This window comes from Taeniopygia guttata, chromosome 1, assembly GCF_048771995.1.
Source record: "Taeniopygia guttata chromosome 1, bTaeGut7.mat, whole genome shotgun sequence".
In the NCBI taxonomy this organism is placed as follows: Eukaryota; Metazoa; Chordata; class Aves; order Passeriformes; family Estrildidae; genus Taeniopygia; species Taeniopygia guttata.
The window spans coordinates 123,125-141,866 of record NC_133024.1 but is presented as its reverse complement, the minus strand read 5'-3'; the positions used below and the strand labels follow the sequence as shown (position 1 = coordinate 141,866).

At 43.4% G+C, this 18,742-nt stretch overlaps 1 protein-coding gene across 1 annotated transcript in view; it reads left to right on the top strand.

Annotated features, from left to right (window-relative positions):
- Positions 1-6,546: 6,546 nt before the first annotated feature.
- LOC121469166 (uncharacterized) overlaps positions 6,547-18,742 on the top strand; it is a 39,556-nt gene continuing 27,360 nt past the window's right edge. Inside the window, exons 1-4 of the mRNA XM_072929924.1 lie at positions 6,547-6,576; positions 9,012-9,138; positions 12,994-13,520; positions 15,297-15,359. Coding sequence (XP_072786025.1) covers positions 6,547-6,576; positions 9,012-9,138; positions 12,994-13,520; positions 15,297-15,359 — 747 coding nt within the window. The remainder of the gene's footprint in view (positions 6,577-9,011; positions 9,139-12,993; positions 13,521-15,296; positions 15,360-18,742) is intronic.

Below are 18,742 nucleotides of genomic sequence, written 5' to 3'. Positions count from 1 at the left end.
CAAACCCCCAAAATCCCCTAAAAATCCCCCCTGAAGTCCCCCAAATCCCCAAAACCCCCCAAATATCCCCCCCAAAAATCCCCCAAACCCCAAAATCCTCCAAAAATCCCCAAATCCCAAACCCCAAAATCCCCTAAATCCCCCCAAACCCCAAAATGCTCCAAAAATCCCCCAAAAATCCCCTAAATCCAAAATCCCAAACCCCTAAAATCCCCTAAATCCCAAAATCCTCCAAAAATCCCCCAAAAATCCCCAAAATCCCAAACACCCAAATCCCCTACATCCCCAAAAACCCCAAATATTCCCCAAAAATCCCCTCAATTCCAAAATCCCAAACCCCAAAAATCCCCCAGATCCCAAACCCCCAAAATCCCCTAAAAATCCCCCCTGAAGTCCCCCAAATCCCCAAAAATCCCCCCAAATATCCCCCCCAAAAATCCCCCAAACCCCAAAATCCTCCAAAAATCCCCAAATCCCAAACCCCAAAATCCCCTAAATCCCCCCAAACCCCAAAATGCTCCAAAAATCCCCCAAAAATCCCCTAAATCCAAAATCCCAAACCCCAAAAATCCCCTAAATCCCAAAATCCTCCAAAAATCCCCCAAAAATCCCCAAAATCCCAAACACCCAAATCCCCTACATCCCCAAAAACCCCAAATATTCCCCAAAAATCCCCTCAATTCCAAAATCCCAAACCCCAAAAATCCCCCAGATCCCAAACCCCCAAAATCCCCTAAAAATCCCCCCTGAAGTCCCCCAAATCCCCAAAACCCCCCAAATATCCCCCCCAAAAATCCCCCAAACCCCCAAATCCTCCAAAAATCCCCAAATCCCAAACCCCAAAATCCCCTAAATCCCCCCAAACCCCAAAATGCTCCAAAAATCCCCCAAAAATCCCCTAAATCCAAAATCCCAAACCCCAAAAATCCCCTAAATCCCAAAATCCTCCAAAAATCCCCCAAAAATCCCCAAAATCCCAAACACCCAAATCCCCTACATCCCCAAAAAACCCAAATATTCCCCAAAAATCCCCTCAATTCCAAAATCCCAAACCCCAAAAATCCCCCAGATCCCAAACCCCCAAAATCCCCTAAAAATCCCCCCTGAAGTCCCCCAAATCCCCAAAACCCCCCAAATATCCCCCCCAAAAATCCCCCAAACCCCAAAATCCTCCAAAAATCCCCAAATCCCAAACCCCAAAATCCCCTAAATCCCCCCAAACCCCAAAATGCTCCAAAAATCCCCCAAAAATCCCCTAAATCCAAAATCCCAAACCCCAAAAATCCCCTAAATCCCAAAATCCTCCAAAAATCCCCCAAAAATCCCCAAAATCCCAAACACCCAAATCCCCTAAATCCCAAAAAAACCCAAATATTCCCCAAAAATCCCCTAAATTGGGGATTTGGGAATTTTGGGATTTGGGAATTCCCGCCCCTCCCCCCTCCCTCATTCCCGTTTTTTTTTTTTTCAGCTCCCGCTGGGAATTCCGGACCCCCCCGCCCAAACGGCTCCGAGCAGCTCCAGAAAATACCCAAAAAAATTCCCAAAATTCCCAGGAAATCGTGGAGAAAGCGGCGCCGGCCCGGAGGCTGCAGATCCCCGCCGGAAATCCGGGAATTCCGACAGGAAATTCAGGAATTCTGGCGGAAAATTCAGGAATTCCAGAAAGAAATTCGGGAATTCCAGTTGGAAATTCAGGAATTCCAACGGGAAATTCGGGACTCCTGGCTGGAAATGCAGGAATGGCATCAGGAAATCCGGGAATTCTGTCAGGAAATCCGGGAATTCCGGGAATCCCGGTGCGTTCCCAACTTTCCGTGGCTCAGTTTTACGGGAGCCGGAATTACCGGGACCCCCCGGAGCGGAAACGGCTCCGGGAGCTGCTGGGGCACGGAGAGATCCCGGAAAAAACCCGGAATTCCGGGAATTCCGACAGGAAATTCCGGAATCCCGGCGGGAAATCCGGGGATTCCGCCAGGAAATCCGGGAATTCCGCCAGGAAATCTGGGAATTCTGCCAGGAAGGGCAGCTCCAAAGGCAAAGGGAGCAGCGGGAATTCCCGGAATTCCAGGCTGGGGAATTCCAGGATTGAGAATTCCCAGATTTCCAATGTTGAGAACTCCCGGAATTCCAGGATGGGGAATTCCCGGATTTCCGGGATTGGGAATTCCTGCAGAATTCCAGGATGAAGAATTCCCTCATTTGCTTTGATAGACTTTCCTGCCCCTGGCACAGAGGGAGGGGCTATAAACCAAATTGTCATTACAAATCTGTCTGAAAAGGACCTAAAATTAGATGCCATGAAAATGGCTCTGGGAATCCCCAAAGTCCCAGCTACGGTAAGAATCAGACTTTGTGCCTCTGTCCTGGAAGAGCACAGCACTGCAATGCATCCTAACACATTTTGCAACCTTCTAACAGATATATTTCATCTCATGCAAGAAGACAGATGAGTAATTCCCAGGAGCTTCATGCAAAATTGGCCCTAAAGCAGATCCCAGTAGGCATCAAGGTAAGCAAAGAAATGTAGCCCTTTCCATTTTAGCCAGCTGCAGTTGACAACAGATTTCAAATTTAGACTTCAAACATTCTCATGAAGAAATTAACCCTTAGGTTGTTGTGGCTTTACTGTGATCCATGTAAAATAGCACCTTTTCCTTGTGCATTTTTTTTAACACAACACTTTTTTTTTTATTATTTTTTCCTTGCTAGGCTGGATTCTGTATGCTGCAAGGCTGTCATAGCAGGATATGCTGCAAAAGAGTTTGTTGCATCTTCTTCCTGAAAAGTTGGTGGAGTTTCTCTCTATGCAGAGGGTACAACATTTATGGTCAGGACAGGGTTTTCTTGCTTTGTGGTTTTCTTGCTGCTGCTGCTGCTTTTAAAGGGGTCAACACTCTTAGCTCCAGGAAACTGAAACTAAATGTGAGCAGGGACTGGAGGAAGGAAGCAGGGAGGATCCACTACAAGATTCCAAAAACTAAATAAAGCAGGATTCAACTGCCAGTGGCTGAATAGCAGCAATTTATGAGCTGTTCCTCAAAAGCCCCAGACAAGCACCAAGTCCTGTGGGAAGCTGGAGATTGACAGAAGACACCTCCAGAAGAGTCTGCTGTTGAAATTTCCTTTAAGCCTTTTTTTTTTTTTTTTTTTTTTTTTTTTTTTTCAAGTGGATCATCCAGACCTGGCAAATGCATAAGGTCAGCCCTTGGAAGAGCAAAAAGCTCTCGCCAAGAAAACCAAACGAGTGGCTGAAATCTGTCCATTTGTCTGCCTGTCTTTTTGGCCTTGGATTACTGTGCTTTTCAAAGCTATTCTTTCATAACTTGGATAAAAAGGTAAATGTTTCATATAGCCCCGCAAGTAGTAATCATCCTGTCCATGCAAAAAAAACCTGCTGCCTGAGGGATGGGCCCCAAACCAGAGGTGTTTCTCATTTACCTACAAAGCGTCTGGCTTTAGCATGTGTAGTCAGTTTTTGTGAACATGTGAGTCCATTGCCTGCTCTAACAGAGTTAGTGACTTACTTTCAGTGGTTGTAGAGAGTTTCCCTGAAGCAGCACTGTTTGTAGTCCACTGTGTGACTTAGGAGACACAATAGCCAGACAATTCTGCAAGTGTAATATAACTGTATGTGGCGTTCCCAGAAAATGCTCTGAAGTCTTCTCTCCGTTGCACCATGGTGATAAAAACCACTGCTGCTTTTCAAGCTCCACGAGGCCATGCTGTGCTGTGCTGAAAGGGATAGAAAAGCCAATTAGCTCTGAAAAGTGAAGGGCAGGCAGAGAGGGGTGCTCTGGCCTGGAATTCCCTCCCTTTGGCAGCAGCAAAGGTCAGCTGTGCAGCCAAATTTCAGTGACCACATGTGGATCCAGCTTGTGCGTGTTGCCAGCTATCTGCACAGGGAGTGGGAGAGGGTGGGGAGGAAGAATTGATTCTGGAAGGGGAAAGCCTGAGTTAAAGGGAAAAGTGGAGTGAAATGTGACAGCTGGGATTTCCAGAAGATAGTTTGATGGATGCTGGCCATCCAGCTTCCCTAGAACTCTTTATCAGTAACACCCTCTATATCTCCCTGAGTGACTTTTAGCCTGTCTGGCAGTTTTCAGCACCAGTGTGTGAGCGAAAAGAGGTGGAAGGCAGTTCTCTCTGATTTGGCAGCTCTGGGACTTTGTGCTGCTGGCTGAGGGTCTGGATTCCTCAGGAACTTCCTGGCTACCTGTGGCTCCCACAGGCTTGTAGGACTGGGCTTAGAGAAACCCTGAGCTGCCCGATGTCTGCTCTTGCTGCAGCTCTTCTGAATAGTCCTGGGTGTGGATGTGAGCCTGCAGTCCTTGGGAGGCAGAATTCACTCCACAATCCCAAGGGACTTGCTCTATCTGTCAGTGCAGGCCAGCTGTGGGAATCCTCCAAGTCCCTTTATCCTGTTCTGTGTGTCAAGGCCCTGTGGCTGACCACGAGTGCCCCGAGCTGCCATGGACCCTTCTTGCAAGGGCAATTGTTTTCAGAGTCAGCGTAGGTGCTGGCTACCTTTGGAAAAGTGTGAATACCCCGGGGAAATCCATGGGGCAGACACCTTGGGCCATACTGTGTGCTGGCACCATCAGCAGGCATGATACAGACAGAGGTGCTTTGCTTTTGGTGTGAAACTTTGGTAATGGTGAGACTTCTTGGTTAGGTCAGAAGGTTTTAGAGGGAAATGTCCACTCACGTGATCAAAAGAGAAGATCCTGGCATGGTTAAAAATGGGAAACAGTGAGCTCGTAGGTTTAGGTGATCTGCTTGTGGTCATTCTTCAGACTTTTAATATTCATGCAGAAGTTTGGCAGAAACAGGAAACTTATGTGTAGACCAAAATCAGTTCAGCTTCTACAGTAAATGGTATTAACTGGTGTTATGTAGCTTTGACCCTTTGGAGAGATCTAAATCTGGCCTTTCCCAAGTTCTGATGGAGTAAAATAACTGTTTCCCAGTCTTTTATTTGCAGATGCTCTAAATATTGTTGCTGGGGATCTATATAAAAAATTCAAAGGTAAGTAAAAATAAGTATTAGCAGTATGTGTGAAATATAATATAAATAATAATTTGTCTATCTTGCTACCTTAATATATATATATATATATATATATATATATATATATGATATATATATATATATATGATATATATTTCTAAATACGTCACTATAAAGTAGAAATGCAAATGTGACTATAATGATGAAAACAATATATAAATATTCAAGTATCGTTTAAAGAAGGGGCTTTTTTTTTGCTTTTTATTTGGTTAGAGGCAGGGTTTTAATGGAAGAAAAATGAATATACCTTTTATTTTGATATCATTCTAAATATAGAAATATATATTCAATGTATGCAGAGATTTTTCTATTCTATCTCTTCTGAATATTTATTTTCATTTCTATTTTATACTTTCATATAACACCATACATCAATCTACATTTTAAACGTAAATTTGAATATAAATGCGAAATATAGAGATAAATTTAAACGCAGTTTAAAAGAAAAGGGGTTTTTAAAAGATTTTTACTTGGATAGAGGCAGGGGTTTATTTTAAGCAATAGAAACCTTTTAGAAATAGAAATCTATCTATAGAAATATGTAAGCAATGTATTAAGCAATGCATAAAAATATAAATTGTAATAAAGGAATAAATGTGAGAAATTATAAAAATACAATTACACATCAATATACGTTATAAATCCGAATGTGAATATAAATATGAAAAATATAAAAATAAAAGAGCTTGAAATGCAGTTTAAAAGAGAAGGTTTTTGCTTTTGGTTCCTGTTGGGTTAGAGGCAGGGGTTTTTTGCTGGCGTTCTTTTCCGCGCGGGATGTTTTGGGGCATTTGCTGCAGGGCAGGTTCCGGAGGGCATCGCGCCCGTTCTTTTCTGCCGCCGGCCCCGCCCGCGGCCCCGAGGCGAGCGGCGGCCCCCGGCGGTGGCGGGCGGCAGTGCTGCCGCCCTGTGGGCAGAGGGCGGTACTGCAGCCCGCCGCCCGCGGCCGCCATCTTGGGAGTGGCTTGTCGCGGACTCGCTTGACCTTCTCGAGATGGCGCGAAAAAGAGGACGTCGGCATTCGAGGACCCGTGTCTGTTTTTTCTACACTGCCTGAATTGTCCCCAACGCCGGCGCCCCCCGACGGGATTTTCCGCGGCGGTTCCGGTGCCGTGCACAGGGGCTGTGGGGTCAGCAGCACCGCGAGCGTGCGGGTTTTTGGCGGGGGCCGACGGGCATCGGCGTAATACGCCTCTCTCCGTCCAGGTCCCCACGGGCCGCCATCTTGCGAGTCCCTGGTGGCGGGCTCGCTTGAAAAGCGCTGCCCCCATTGTGGGCAGAGGGCGGTACTGCAGCCGCCGGTGCCGGGGCGGGAGCGCGCGGCGAGCGGCGCGCGGGGCGGTGTCTGTGAGCGCAGGGCGGGGGGCGGCGGCGGCTCGGGCGGCCCGAGCCTCAAAAACAAGCTCTGGTCAGGAAACAAGCTTGGTGCTTTGCGCGCAGAAGAGGAATTTCCAGTGCGCATGCGCCTAGCGGCCATGACACTGTACGGAAAATGGAACTGTGCTGTAGGAAGGCGGCCATGATGCTGTACGGAAATTCCAGTGCGCATGCGCAGGGCGGCCATGACACTGTACGGAAAATGGAACTCTGCTGTAGGAAGGCGGCCATGATGCTGTACGGAAATTCCAGTGCGCATGCGCAAAGCGGGCGTACTGCAAAGGGAACCGCGCATGCGCACTGCGTGGGGGGGGGAGAACCTTGCCATCTGTTTTTTGGGGGTTTGGGATTTTTGGAAATTTGGTGTTTTGGGAGTTTGGGGGGTTTTGGGGATTTGGGAATTTGGGGTTTGGGATTTTGGGGATTTGGGGATTTGGGGTTCGGGTTCCCGGGATCCCGGCCCTGCTCAGCCTCTCCCGGATCCGCAGCAGCTCCGGAACCGCCTCGAAACGGAGCCGGGACCCGCCCGGGTGAGCCTGAAACCCCAAATCCCCCAAAAATCCCCCCAAACCTCAAACATCCCCCAAAAATCCCCTAAATTTCAAATTCCCAACCCCCCCCCCAAACCCCCCCAAAAAACACTAGACCTCAAAAAAACCCAAAACCCCAAAATCCTCCAAAAATCCCCAAATCCCAAACCCCCAAATCCCCTACATCCCCAAAACCCCCAAATATTCCCCAAAAATCCCCTCAATTCCAAAATCCCAAACCCCAAAAATCCCCTAAAAATCCCCCCTGAAGTCCCCCAAATCCCCAAAACCCCCCAAATATCCCCCCCAAAAATCCCCCAAACCCCAAAATCCTCCAAAAATCCCCAAATCCCAAACCCCAAAATCCCCTAAATCCCCCCAAACCCCAAAATGCTCCAAAAATCCCCCAAAAATCCCCTAAATCCAAAATCCCAAACCCCAAAAATCCCCTAAATCCCAAAATCCTCCAAAAATCCCCCAAAAATCCCCAAAATCCCAAACCCCCAAATCCCCTACATCCCCAAAAACCCCAAATATTCCCCAAAAATCCCCTCAATTCCAAAATCCCAAACCCCAAAAATCCCCCAGATCCCAAACCCCCAAAATCCCCTAAAAATCCCCCCTGAAGTCCCCCAAATCCCCAAAACCCCCCAAATATCCCCCCCAAAAATCCCCCAAACCCCAAAATCCTCCAAAAATCCCCAAATCCCAAACCCCAAAATCCCCTAAATCCCCCCAAACCCCAAAATGCTCCAAAAATCCCCCAAAAATCCCCTAAATCCAAAATCCCAAACCCCTAAAATCCCCTAAATCCCAAAATCCTCCAAAAATCCCCCAAAAATCCCCAAAATCCCAAACACCCAAATCCCCTACATCCCCAAAAACCCCAAATATTCCCCAAAAATCCCCTCAATTCCAAAATCCCAAACCCCAAAAATCCCCTAAAAATCCCCCCTGAAGTCCCCCAAATCCCCAAAACCCCCCAAATATCCCCCCCAAAAATCCCCCAAACCCCAAAATCCTCCAAAAATCCCCAAATCCCAAACCCCAAAATCCCCTAAATCCCCCCAAACCCCAAAATGCTCCAAAAATCCCCCAAAAATCCCCTAAATCCAAAATCCCAAACTCCAAAAATCCCCTAAATCCCAAAATCCTCCAAAAATCCCCCAAAAATCCCCAAAATCCCAAACACCCAAATCCCCTAAATCCCAAAAAAACCCAAATATTCCCCAAAAATCCCCTCAATTCCAAAATCCCAAACCCCAAAAATCCCCCAGATCCCAAACCCCCAAAATCCCCTAAAAATCCCCCCTGAAGTCCCCCAAATCCCCAAAACCCCCCAAATATCCCCCCCAAAAATCCCCCAAACCCCAAAATCCTCCAAAAATCCCCAAATCCCAAACCCCAAAATCCCCTAAATCCCCCCAAACCCCAAAATGCTCCAAAAATCCCCCAAAAATCCCCTAAATCCAAAATCCCAAACCCCAAAAATCCCCTAAATCCCAAAATCCTCCAAAAATCCCCCAAAAATCCCCAAAATCCCAAACACCCAAATCCCCTAAATCCCAAAAAAACCCAAATATTCCCCAAAAATCCCCTAAATTGGGGATTTGGGAATTTTGGGATTTGGGAATTCCCGCCCCTCCCCCCTCCCTCATTCCCGTTTTTTTTTTTTCAGCTCCCGCTGGGAATTCCGGACCCCCCCGCCCAAACGGCTCCGAGCAGCTCCAGAAAATACCCAAAAAAATTCCCAAAATTCCCAGGAAATCGTGGAGAAAGCGGCGCCGGCCCGGAGGCTGCAGATCCCCGCCGGAAATCCGGGAATTCCGACAGGAAATTCAGGAATTCTGGCGGAAAATTCAGGAATTCCAGAAAGAAATTCGGGAATTCCAGTTGGAAATTCAGGAATTCCAACGGGAAATTCGGGACTCCTGGCTGGAAATGCAGGAATGGCATCAGGAAATCCGGGAATTCTGTCAGGAAATCCGGGAATTCCGGGAATCCCGGTGCGTTCCCAACTTTCCGTGGCTCAGTTTTACGGGAGCCGGAATTACCGGGACCCCCCGGAGCGGAAACGGCTCCGGGAGCTGCTGGGGCACGGAGAGATCCCGGAAAAAACCCGGAATTCCGGGAATTCCGACAGGAAATTCCGGAATCCCGGCGGGAAATCCGGGGATTCCGCCAGGAAATCCGGGAATTCCGCCAGGAAATCTGGGAATTCTGCCAGGAAGGGCAGCTCCAAAGGCAAAGGGAGCAGCGGGAATTCCCGGAATTCCAGGCTGGGGAATTCCAGGATTGAGAATTCCCAGATTTCCAATGTTGAGAACTCCCGGAATTCCAGGATGGGGAATTCCCGGATTTCCGGGATTGGGAATTCCTGCAGAATTCCAGGATGAAGAATTCCCTCATTTGCTTTGATAGACTTTCCTGCCCCTGGCACAGAGGGAGGGGCTATAAACCAAATTGTCATTACAAATCTGTCTGAAAAGGACCTAAAATTAGATGCCATGAAAATGGCTCTGGGAATCCCCAAAGTCCCAGCTACGGTAAGAATCAGACTTTGTGCCTCTGTCCTGGAAGAGCACAGCACTGCAATGCATCCTAACACATTTTGCAACCTTCTAACAGATATATTTCATCTCATGCAAGAAGACAGATGAGTAATTCCCAGGAGCTTCATGCAAAATTGGCCCTAAAGCAGATCCCAGTAGGCATCAAGGTAAGCAAAGAAATGTAGCCCTTTCCATTTTAGCCAGCTGCAGTTGACAACAGATTTCAAATTTAGACTTCAAACATTCTCATGAAGAAATTAACCCTTAGGTTGTTGTGGCTTTACTGTGATCCATGTAAAATAGCACCTTTTCCTTGTGCATTTTTTTTAACACAACACTTTTTTTTTTTTATTTTTTCCTTGCTAGGCTGGATTCTGTATGCTGCAAGGCTGTCATATCAGGATATGCTGCAAAAGAGTTTGTTGCATCTTCTTCCTGAAAAGTTGGTGGAGTTTCTCTCTATGCAGAGGGTACAACATTTATGGTCAGGACAGGGTTTTCTTGCTTTGTGGTTTTCTTGCTGCTGCTGCTGCTTTTAAAGGGGTCAACACTCTTAGCTCCAGGAAACTGAAACTAAATGTGAGCAGGGACTGGAGGAAGGAAGCAGGGAGGATCCACTACAAGATTCCAAAAACTAAATAAAGCAGGATTCAACTGCCAGTGGCTGAATAGCAGCAATTTATGAGCTGTTCCTCAAAAGCCCCAGACAAGCACCAAGTCCTGTGGGAAGCTGGAGATTGACAGAAGACACCTCCAGAAGAGTCTGCTGTTGAAATTTCCTTTAAGCCTTTTTTTTTTTTTTTTTTTTTTTTTTTTTTTTTTTTTCAAGTGGATCATCCAGACCTGGCAAATGCATAAGGTCAGCCCTTGGAAGAGCAAAAAGCTCTCGCCAAGAAAACCAAACGAGTGGCTGAAATCTGTCCATTTGTCTGCCTGTCTTTTTGGCCTTGGATTACTGTGCTTTTCAAAGCTATTCTTTCATAACTTGGATAAAAAGGTAAATGTTTCATATAGCCCCGCAAGTAGTAATCATCCTGTCCATGCAAAAAAAACCTGCTGCCTGAGGGATGGGCCCCAAACCAGAGGTGTTTCTCATTTACCTACAAAGCGTCTGGCTTTAGCATGTGTAGTCAGTTTTTGTGAACATGTGAGTCCATTGCCTGCTCTAACAGAGTTAGTGACTTACTTTCAGTGGTTGTAGAGAGTTTCACTGAAGCAGCACTGTTTGTAGTCCACTGTGTGACTTAGGAGACACAATAGCCAGACAATTCTGCAAGTGTAATATAACTGTATGTGGCGTTCCCAGAAAATGCTCTGAAGTCTTCTCTCCGTTGCACCATGGTGATAAAAACCACTGCTGCTTTTCAAGCTCCACGAGGCCATGCTGTGCTGTGCTGAAAGGGATAGAAAAGCCAATTAGCTCTGAAAAGTGAAGGGCAGGCAGAGAGGGGTGCTCTGGCCTGGAATTCCCTCCCTTTGGCAGCAGCAAAGGTCAGCTGTGCAGCCAAATTTCAGTGACCACATGTGGATCCAGCTTGTGCGTGTTGCCAGCTATCTGCACAGGGAGTGGGAGAGGGTGGGGAGGAAGAATTGATTCTGGAAGGGGAAAGCCTGAGTTAAAGGGAAAAGTGGAGTGAAATGTGACAGCTGGGATTTCCAGAAGATAGTTTGATGGATGCTGGCCATCCAGCTTCCCTAGAACTCTTTATCAGTAACACCCTCTATATCTCCCTGAGTGACTTTTAGCCTGTCTGGCAGTTTTCAGCACCAGTGTGTGAGCGAAAAGAGGTGGAAGGCAGTTCTCTCTGATTTGGCAGCTCTGGGACTTTGTGCTGCTGGCTGAGGGTCTGGATTCCTCAGGAACTTCCTGGCTACCTGTGGCTCCCACAGGCTTGTAGGACTGGGCTTAGAGAAACCCTGAGCTGCCCGATGTCTGCTCTTGCTGCAGCTCTTCTGAATAGTCCTGGGTGTGGATGTGAGCCTGCAGTCCTTGGGAGGCAGAATTCACTCCACAATCCCAAGGGACTTGCTCTATCTGTCAGTGCAGGCCAGCTGTGGGAATCCTCCAAGTCCCTTTATCCTGTTCTGTGTGTCAAGGCCCTGTGGCTGACCACGAGTGCCCCGAGCTGCCATGGACCCTTCTTGCAAGGGCAATTGTTTTCAGAGTCAGCGTAGGTGCTGGCTACCTTTGGAAAAGTGTGAATACCCCGGGGAAATCCATGGGGCAGACACCTTGGGCCATACTGTGTGCTGGCACCATCAGCAGGCATGATACAGACAGAGGTGCTTTGCTTTTGGTGTGAAACTTTGGTAATGGTGAGACTTCTTGGTTAGGTCAGAAGGTTTTAGAGGGAAATGTCCACTCACGTGATCAAAAGAGAAGATCCTGGCATGGTTAAAACTGGGAAACAGTGAGCTCGTAGGTTTAGGTGATCTGCTTGTGGTCATTCTTCAGACTTTTAATATTCATGCAGAAGTTTGGCAGAAACAGGAAACTTATGTGTAGACCAAAATCAGTTCAGCTTCTACAGTAAATGGTATTAACTGGTGTTATGTAGCTTTGACCCTTTGGAGAGATCTAAATCTGGCCTTTCCCAAGTTCTGATGGAGTAAAATAACTGTTTCCCAGTCTTTTATTTGCAGATGCTCTAAATATTGTTGCTGGGGATCTATATAAAAAATTCAAAGGTAAGTAAAAATAAGTATTAGCAGTATATGTGAAATATAATATAAATAATAATTTGTCTATCTTGCTACCTTAATATATATATATATATATATATATATATATATGATATATATATATATGTGATATATATTTCTAAATACGTCACTATAAAGTAGAAATGCAAATGTGACTATAATGATGAAAACAATATATAAATATTCAAGTATCGTTTAAAGAAGGGGCTTTTTTTTTGCTTTTTATTTGGTTAGAGGCAGGGTTTTAATGGAAGAAAAATGAATATACCTTTTATTTTGATATCATTCTAAATATAGAAATATATATTCAATGTATGCAGAGATTTTTCTATTCTATCTCTTCTGAATATTTATTTTCATTTCTATTTTATACTTTCATATAACACCATACATCAATCTACATTTTAAACGTAAATTTGAATATAAATGCGAAATATAGAGATAAATTTAAACGCAGTTTAAAAGAAAAGGGGTTTTTAAAAGATTTTTACTTGGATAGAGGCAGGGGTTTATTTTAAGCAATAGAAACCTTTTAGAAATAGAAATCTATCTATAGAAATATGTAAGCAATGTATTAAGCAATGCATAAAAATATAAATTGTAATAAAGGAATAAATGTGAGAAATTATAAAAATACAATTACACATCAATATACGTTATAAATCCGAATGTGAATATAAATATGAAAAATATAAAAATAAAAGAGCTTGAAATGCAGTTTAAAAGAGAAGGTTTTTGCTTTTGGTTCCTGTTGGGTTAGAGGCAGGGGTTTTTTTGCTGGCGTTCTTTTCCGCGCGGGATGTTTTGGGGCATTTGCTGCAGGGCAGGTTCCGGAGGGCATCGCGCCCGTTCTTTTCTGCCGCCGGCCCCGCCCGCGGCCCCGAGGCGAGCGGCGGCCCCCGGCGGTGGCGGGCGGCAGTGCTGCCGCCCTGTGGGCAGAGGGCGGTACTGCAGCCCGCCGCCCGCGGCCGCCATCTTGGGAGTGGCTTGTCGCGGACTCGCTTGACCTTCTCGAGATGGCGCGAAAAAGAGGACGTCGGCATTCGAGGACCCGTGTCTGTTTTTTCTACACTGCCTGAATTGTCCCCAACGCCGGCGCCCCCCGACGGGATTTTCCGCGGCGGTTCCGGTGCCGTGCACAGGGGCTGTGGGGTCAGCAGCACCGCGAGCGGCGCGCGGGGCGGTGTCTGTGAGCGCAGGGCGGGGGGCGGCGGCGGCTCGGGCGGCCCGAGCCTCAAAAACAAGCTCTGGTCAGGAAACAAGCTTGGTGCTTTGCACGCAGAAGAGGTAAGGAAGATTCCTCTCTGTTCTAAATCTAATGTACCCAAAAAAATTTGCATCAAAGTATTTTGTACTGAGGTCCTGGTGTATTTTATATATATACAAAAACACATATGAGTAGAAAATATATATATATTATGCTTATATGGTGAGTGTTCCTGAAGTGCTGTCATCCCAACTTATTTTTGTGACTTCACAAGAAGCAGTTCAAATGTATTAGAAAGCAAGTTGCAAACTCTAGTTTTAGACTGATAAAATCATCTAGGCGTGCCTATGATATAATTCTATAGATATATGCATCTATAAAATATATAAAACTGATTTCATTTACATGAACTCCTTGTCTACACTAAGCCAGGAATTGCCAAAGGCTTGTTTTGAAGTTGAGACAGGAACAATCCATTATTACTGATTTCCAGAATGCTTCCTTATTTCAGGGGAATAAAGATCCTGTCTTTGGCAAATTCCTCAATGTAGAAGTACCTGCACTCTTATAAGCATTCCCTTTATTTCTCTTTTAATTTCAAAAAAAAAAGTTATTACATGTGAATCTGATTTATTCACATTACTTTAGTCTGGGTTTTTTGCATCTATAATTGCTCTTAAGGTTATTGCACCTTGCCAGAAAGAAACCAAAGCATAAAAAATTTCCTCTGTACTAAAATTTTCCTAATGATGATTGAAAGCATTTTCTTCATTAGAGTCTATGCCTTTTGAGATCAGTACTTAGAAAGTCAAGTTTCTGCTAAATTCTCAAAGATAGGAAATAATAGGATTAGAAATGTTTTTCTTAAGTTTTTCAAAATCCAAATTGTTTCAAAGAATTTTGCTGCACTGATCTTTGCTATTAGTTTCAGATTTTACAGAATACCATTCCTTAGATTTATTCAGCCTTCCCAAAAGTCTGTCACTGAATTGGACTGCATCAATTGGTAAGAAATAAAATCTTTTTTAAAATTCCAACTTAAGATATACTCCTTTTGTAATACATTATGTTTATGGAATGCTCTTTCAGTAAAAGTGAAACAGATTTCTAATCCATTCCAAGGACTTCGAAACACTTGGCATTAATTAATACAAGAGAGTGTCTTGTTTATCAGTTGGGATTGTGTATTTTATTAAAAACAAATTATTACTTTGAGAGGATGCTTGGGTAAATGGTGAAATAATGTTCCTTGAATAGTTGAGTTTAGTACAAAAAATCAATTTCTATTTCTTTTGTTTCAATTAATAAAATAATATATAGACTACTAGTTAGAATTATTTTAAGGATATATTTAGCAATATATAAAGTAAATATCAGCTTAAACTGATATAAATAAGCATAACTATGCCTGTACTTTCAAGGGCATGGTTACAAACTGAGAAGGTAGCTCCAAAGTAGTACACCTGCAACACCCTGATCTTTACAAAGACTTTTATAAGCCTATGGAGCCTTTTTGCTTCTAAGAATAAGATTGTTTACTTTGAAGTTGATGCCTTCAGTTATGCTTCATGGCAAGTATTAATAACAGCTCATGTCCAAAATGTGTAAGCCCAGCTGCTGTTCTTTACAGTCCTAACTCAGGTATGTGTTTTAGTTGTGTGCCGTTTTGCATTTTCCTCAGTACTTTTGGTTGGTTTGACTTGTGAAACTGGAAAAGCAATCGACAATTATTTGGAGGGGGACATTCTACATTATAAATCTGATCTAGGTTCTGCTGTTCTCAGAATTCACATAATTTTTTTTAATATTTAAAATTTAAAAAACCCAAAACCTGATTTGATTATCTTCATTTTCAGTCAAAAAAGATCCAAGCCCAGCTGAAAGAGCTTCATTATGGGAAAAAGGATTTGATTTTTAAGGTAAGTTTTATTTCACTATAGTTAGCTAAAGTATATTAGCATTTATACAGCATCGTAGCGAAGTAGGAATATGGTAGCTGCCTTTATTATTGCAGTTCTCAGGAAGAAGTTTGTTCTGAAAAGAACTCAAAACATCAAGACAGACTTAATACCATAATGGATTTTCAGAAATAGAATATATTTTTGTGCTTGCAAAAAGCAAAATTCTAGGTTACTGCTGATGAATAAAACCTGTTGCCCTATTCCATACCTTCTGTAACGTCATCTTTTTAACTGAATGATATCATATTTTACAGCTGCTTCTTGTTTTTCCTTTAATTAGCACTCCTCCATGGCAAAGTCAACTATTGTTAACATTTAAAGTAAATCTCTGTGTTCATGATAAGCTTGAGCAATGTAGTGTTCCTTAGGTCTTAAGACTTAAGAAAAAAGAAACATCTGCTGCTAAAACAATCCAAATCAATAGTCTGCACTAGGTAGCACATTTTAAAAAATAATAAAAATTTTTACAATAAAGGAGGGCAGGACAAAACATAAAGACATTGCTGAAGGGTGTCTAGTCCTTGTTAACACAGGGAGAAGCTAATCCCTGTTAAAAGGAAGAGGAGAGAGATGTGGGTCATCTGACTGATGACTGTTAGTGGAGTAGTCCCTTTATATATTCCCAGCACAAAGGATGGACATGAAGTAGTCATCTTCCAAGTTACTAGACCTAGAATTACTTACAAGTCATTCATGTCACTATGAGTTCCAGATTGTCTTCTGGAAGCGTTTAACTCTCTCTGCTGTTTCTCTATAGTATCTATAGTGCTGTGAATACGTAAATACAGAGAAATACAGAGTAATATAGTGGGCCATTGAAACAACAGTGTGATTTCTGTGCTTTTTTTTTTTTTTTTTTGCGTGCTTGCTCTTTGCTTGGGGTTTTTTTGGTTGTTTTTTTTTTTTTTGGTTGGGTTTTGGTTTTTGTTTTTGTTTTTTTAATGCATAGGTTTAGTCCAAGGCTCTTCAGAGGTAAAGATCAAAAATTCTAATCTTGCTTTGCTGTGAAAGTTTGTTTTCTTTGGCTGAAGCAGTAGGATTGCTCAGCACTATTATCTTCCTGTTGTTTTCATTATGCTAACACACAGTGATCCCAAAAAAGGATCTGAGTTATGGTAGGGTGTCCACTAATGCTTAGCAAGGGAACTCCTGCCAAGTACTACCCACCTGAAAAAAGCTTACAGGAGATGAAAAAGAAAACGGGCACATAAACAAGTGAACACGGCAGAAAGGCTGTCCAGCAAGCCACTGACACACGTGCAGTGAAAGCCACCCTCTCCTAAGACTGCTTCAGTGACCTGTGGCAGTGTAGTAGTTAAGGCACACATGTGGGGAACTGTACTAAAGGCAGGAAATGTGTCTCCTGTGGATGGGAATGGTTTCATCTGACTGGATGTGGCATTCTCCATCATAGTCTCCACTTCAAATCCTTGGCGGGTTATATTCTGAAGGCTATGTCTACATTTGACCACATGAATTACACCTTCAAGTCTTTGATTTTTTTTGAATAGACATGGTTCTTTATAGGACAATACCCTTTTCCTGACCCAGAGACGGGGCAACTGAGAGGCGTTTAAAAAACTTTTATTCCATTTTCAGTCTCATGAGAAGGGTGACACAATGCAGATGTTTGTAATTCACACCATCACAATCAGAAGCCAGCTATTTCCTAATGAAAATATACTATAAGTGTTTCTTGGCCTAGCTTTTTGCCATGCCATGTTGTAGATGCCTTAAAGTGGGTCCCACTACAATACATCTTTCATAGTTCTGTTTGTCCAAAGTATCTAGTCTTATTTGCAAGGCCATCCTTTGAAACTTGTTTCTAGCTCCATTTCTCTCTCAACAATATCTGTCCTATTCCATGGCATTTCTAAATGAGTATGTCTTGTCTCAAAGTTTGCATATGGATGCATGCCGTGTGGACCTTCTGTCAGGCCCTGAGAACTTTCTACAAATCCATTTTCCACTCTTCTTGATTATGAATGAACACTAGAACCACCAGCTGAGATGTAGGTAATGGTAGTGTGGGTTCTCCTCTGAGTGCTTTTATTGCAAAATAAGGAGAGTTACTTGCCTTCTAGGTAAGCTATGATCTTATGTAATTTAAAATACTCAAAGATGGAGAATGTTGATGAATTGTGAATTCCAAAGCCCCACGTACTGAGAACTATGTATTATATATTTATCTGTAAATAATTGAAATATCTCTTGACAGTGTGCAATTCCGTATGAAACTGAATGCCTGCTTTGCCAATATTGGTATATCCTTTATATGTAACCAGAAATATTTTTTGCTGGTTTATTCATAAATACTTTTCCTGTCCAAGAAAATTGGATCTGTGAAGCAGAGGGAGCAGCAGCCTTATGCTGTTCTCCTAAATCATATGAGATGGGGGGGAGGGTAGGTTCAGTGTGCTTGTTCATGTGTGTTTCATGTCTGAAGACACACACACACACACACACTAAGCAGAGTAGAAGCCATTTAGTATAGTCTGGAAAACTTTTAAAGTATCTGCTTGTGCTGAGTGGAAGGTAAAACAGTGGAGGGAATGAACCCCACACAAGTGCTATGTGAAAGATTTCAAGTCAGGGCTACAATTTAATAGGAAAATTACAATAATGGCAATAGTACAGAAACGCTGGTTTAAAGGGACAAAGTCAGAACACGACCTGATACCCTGTTGGTCAGCGTGGTGGTGGCAGTCCAAATGGTGGTTGCAGTCCCATTGGATGTGGTCTTGTCAGAGCAGTGAGCCTGTGGAAAGGTCTGGTCCTGCTCTGAGGTCCGGTGCTGGTGGTAGAGAGTTCTTGTGGTTCTTGGGGATGCAGTCAAATACATAGAGTCAAATACAAAACTATGTGAAATTATTTTTGCATCATATTGACTGGACTTGGTAAATATCTGTACCATTCCTCCCTCTGAAGTAAAACTGATGCCGTGTGTGTTTCCTTCTCTATTAGCGAAGTTAATTACATGCCACAGTAAACTGATTTTCCAGAATTTTAAATTATTTATTTCTCTAATGAAGGCAATGAGATTCCATATTACATACAGAGAAAGAGATGAAATAATAAAAGAAAAACAAAGGAAGGAAAAAAACAAGCAGAAAACCACCTGCTTTGGCAGACAATTTGTGTAAACATTAGGATTGCTTTCTGGGCTTGTGATAATTGATTACATATTTTAAATTTGTGATAAATTTTTACAGAAGTACTTTGTGTACTGGCACATATATGAAGATGCAAGTTTCAGGCTTTCTAATACAGTTTTATTTGTATAGTTCTGGTGACTAGGCTTGATCCTAAAGCACCTCATGTACATCCACTTCCCCCATGAT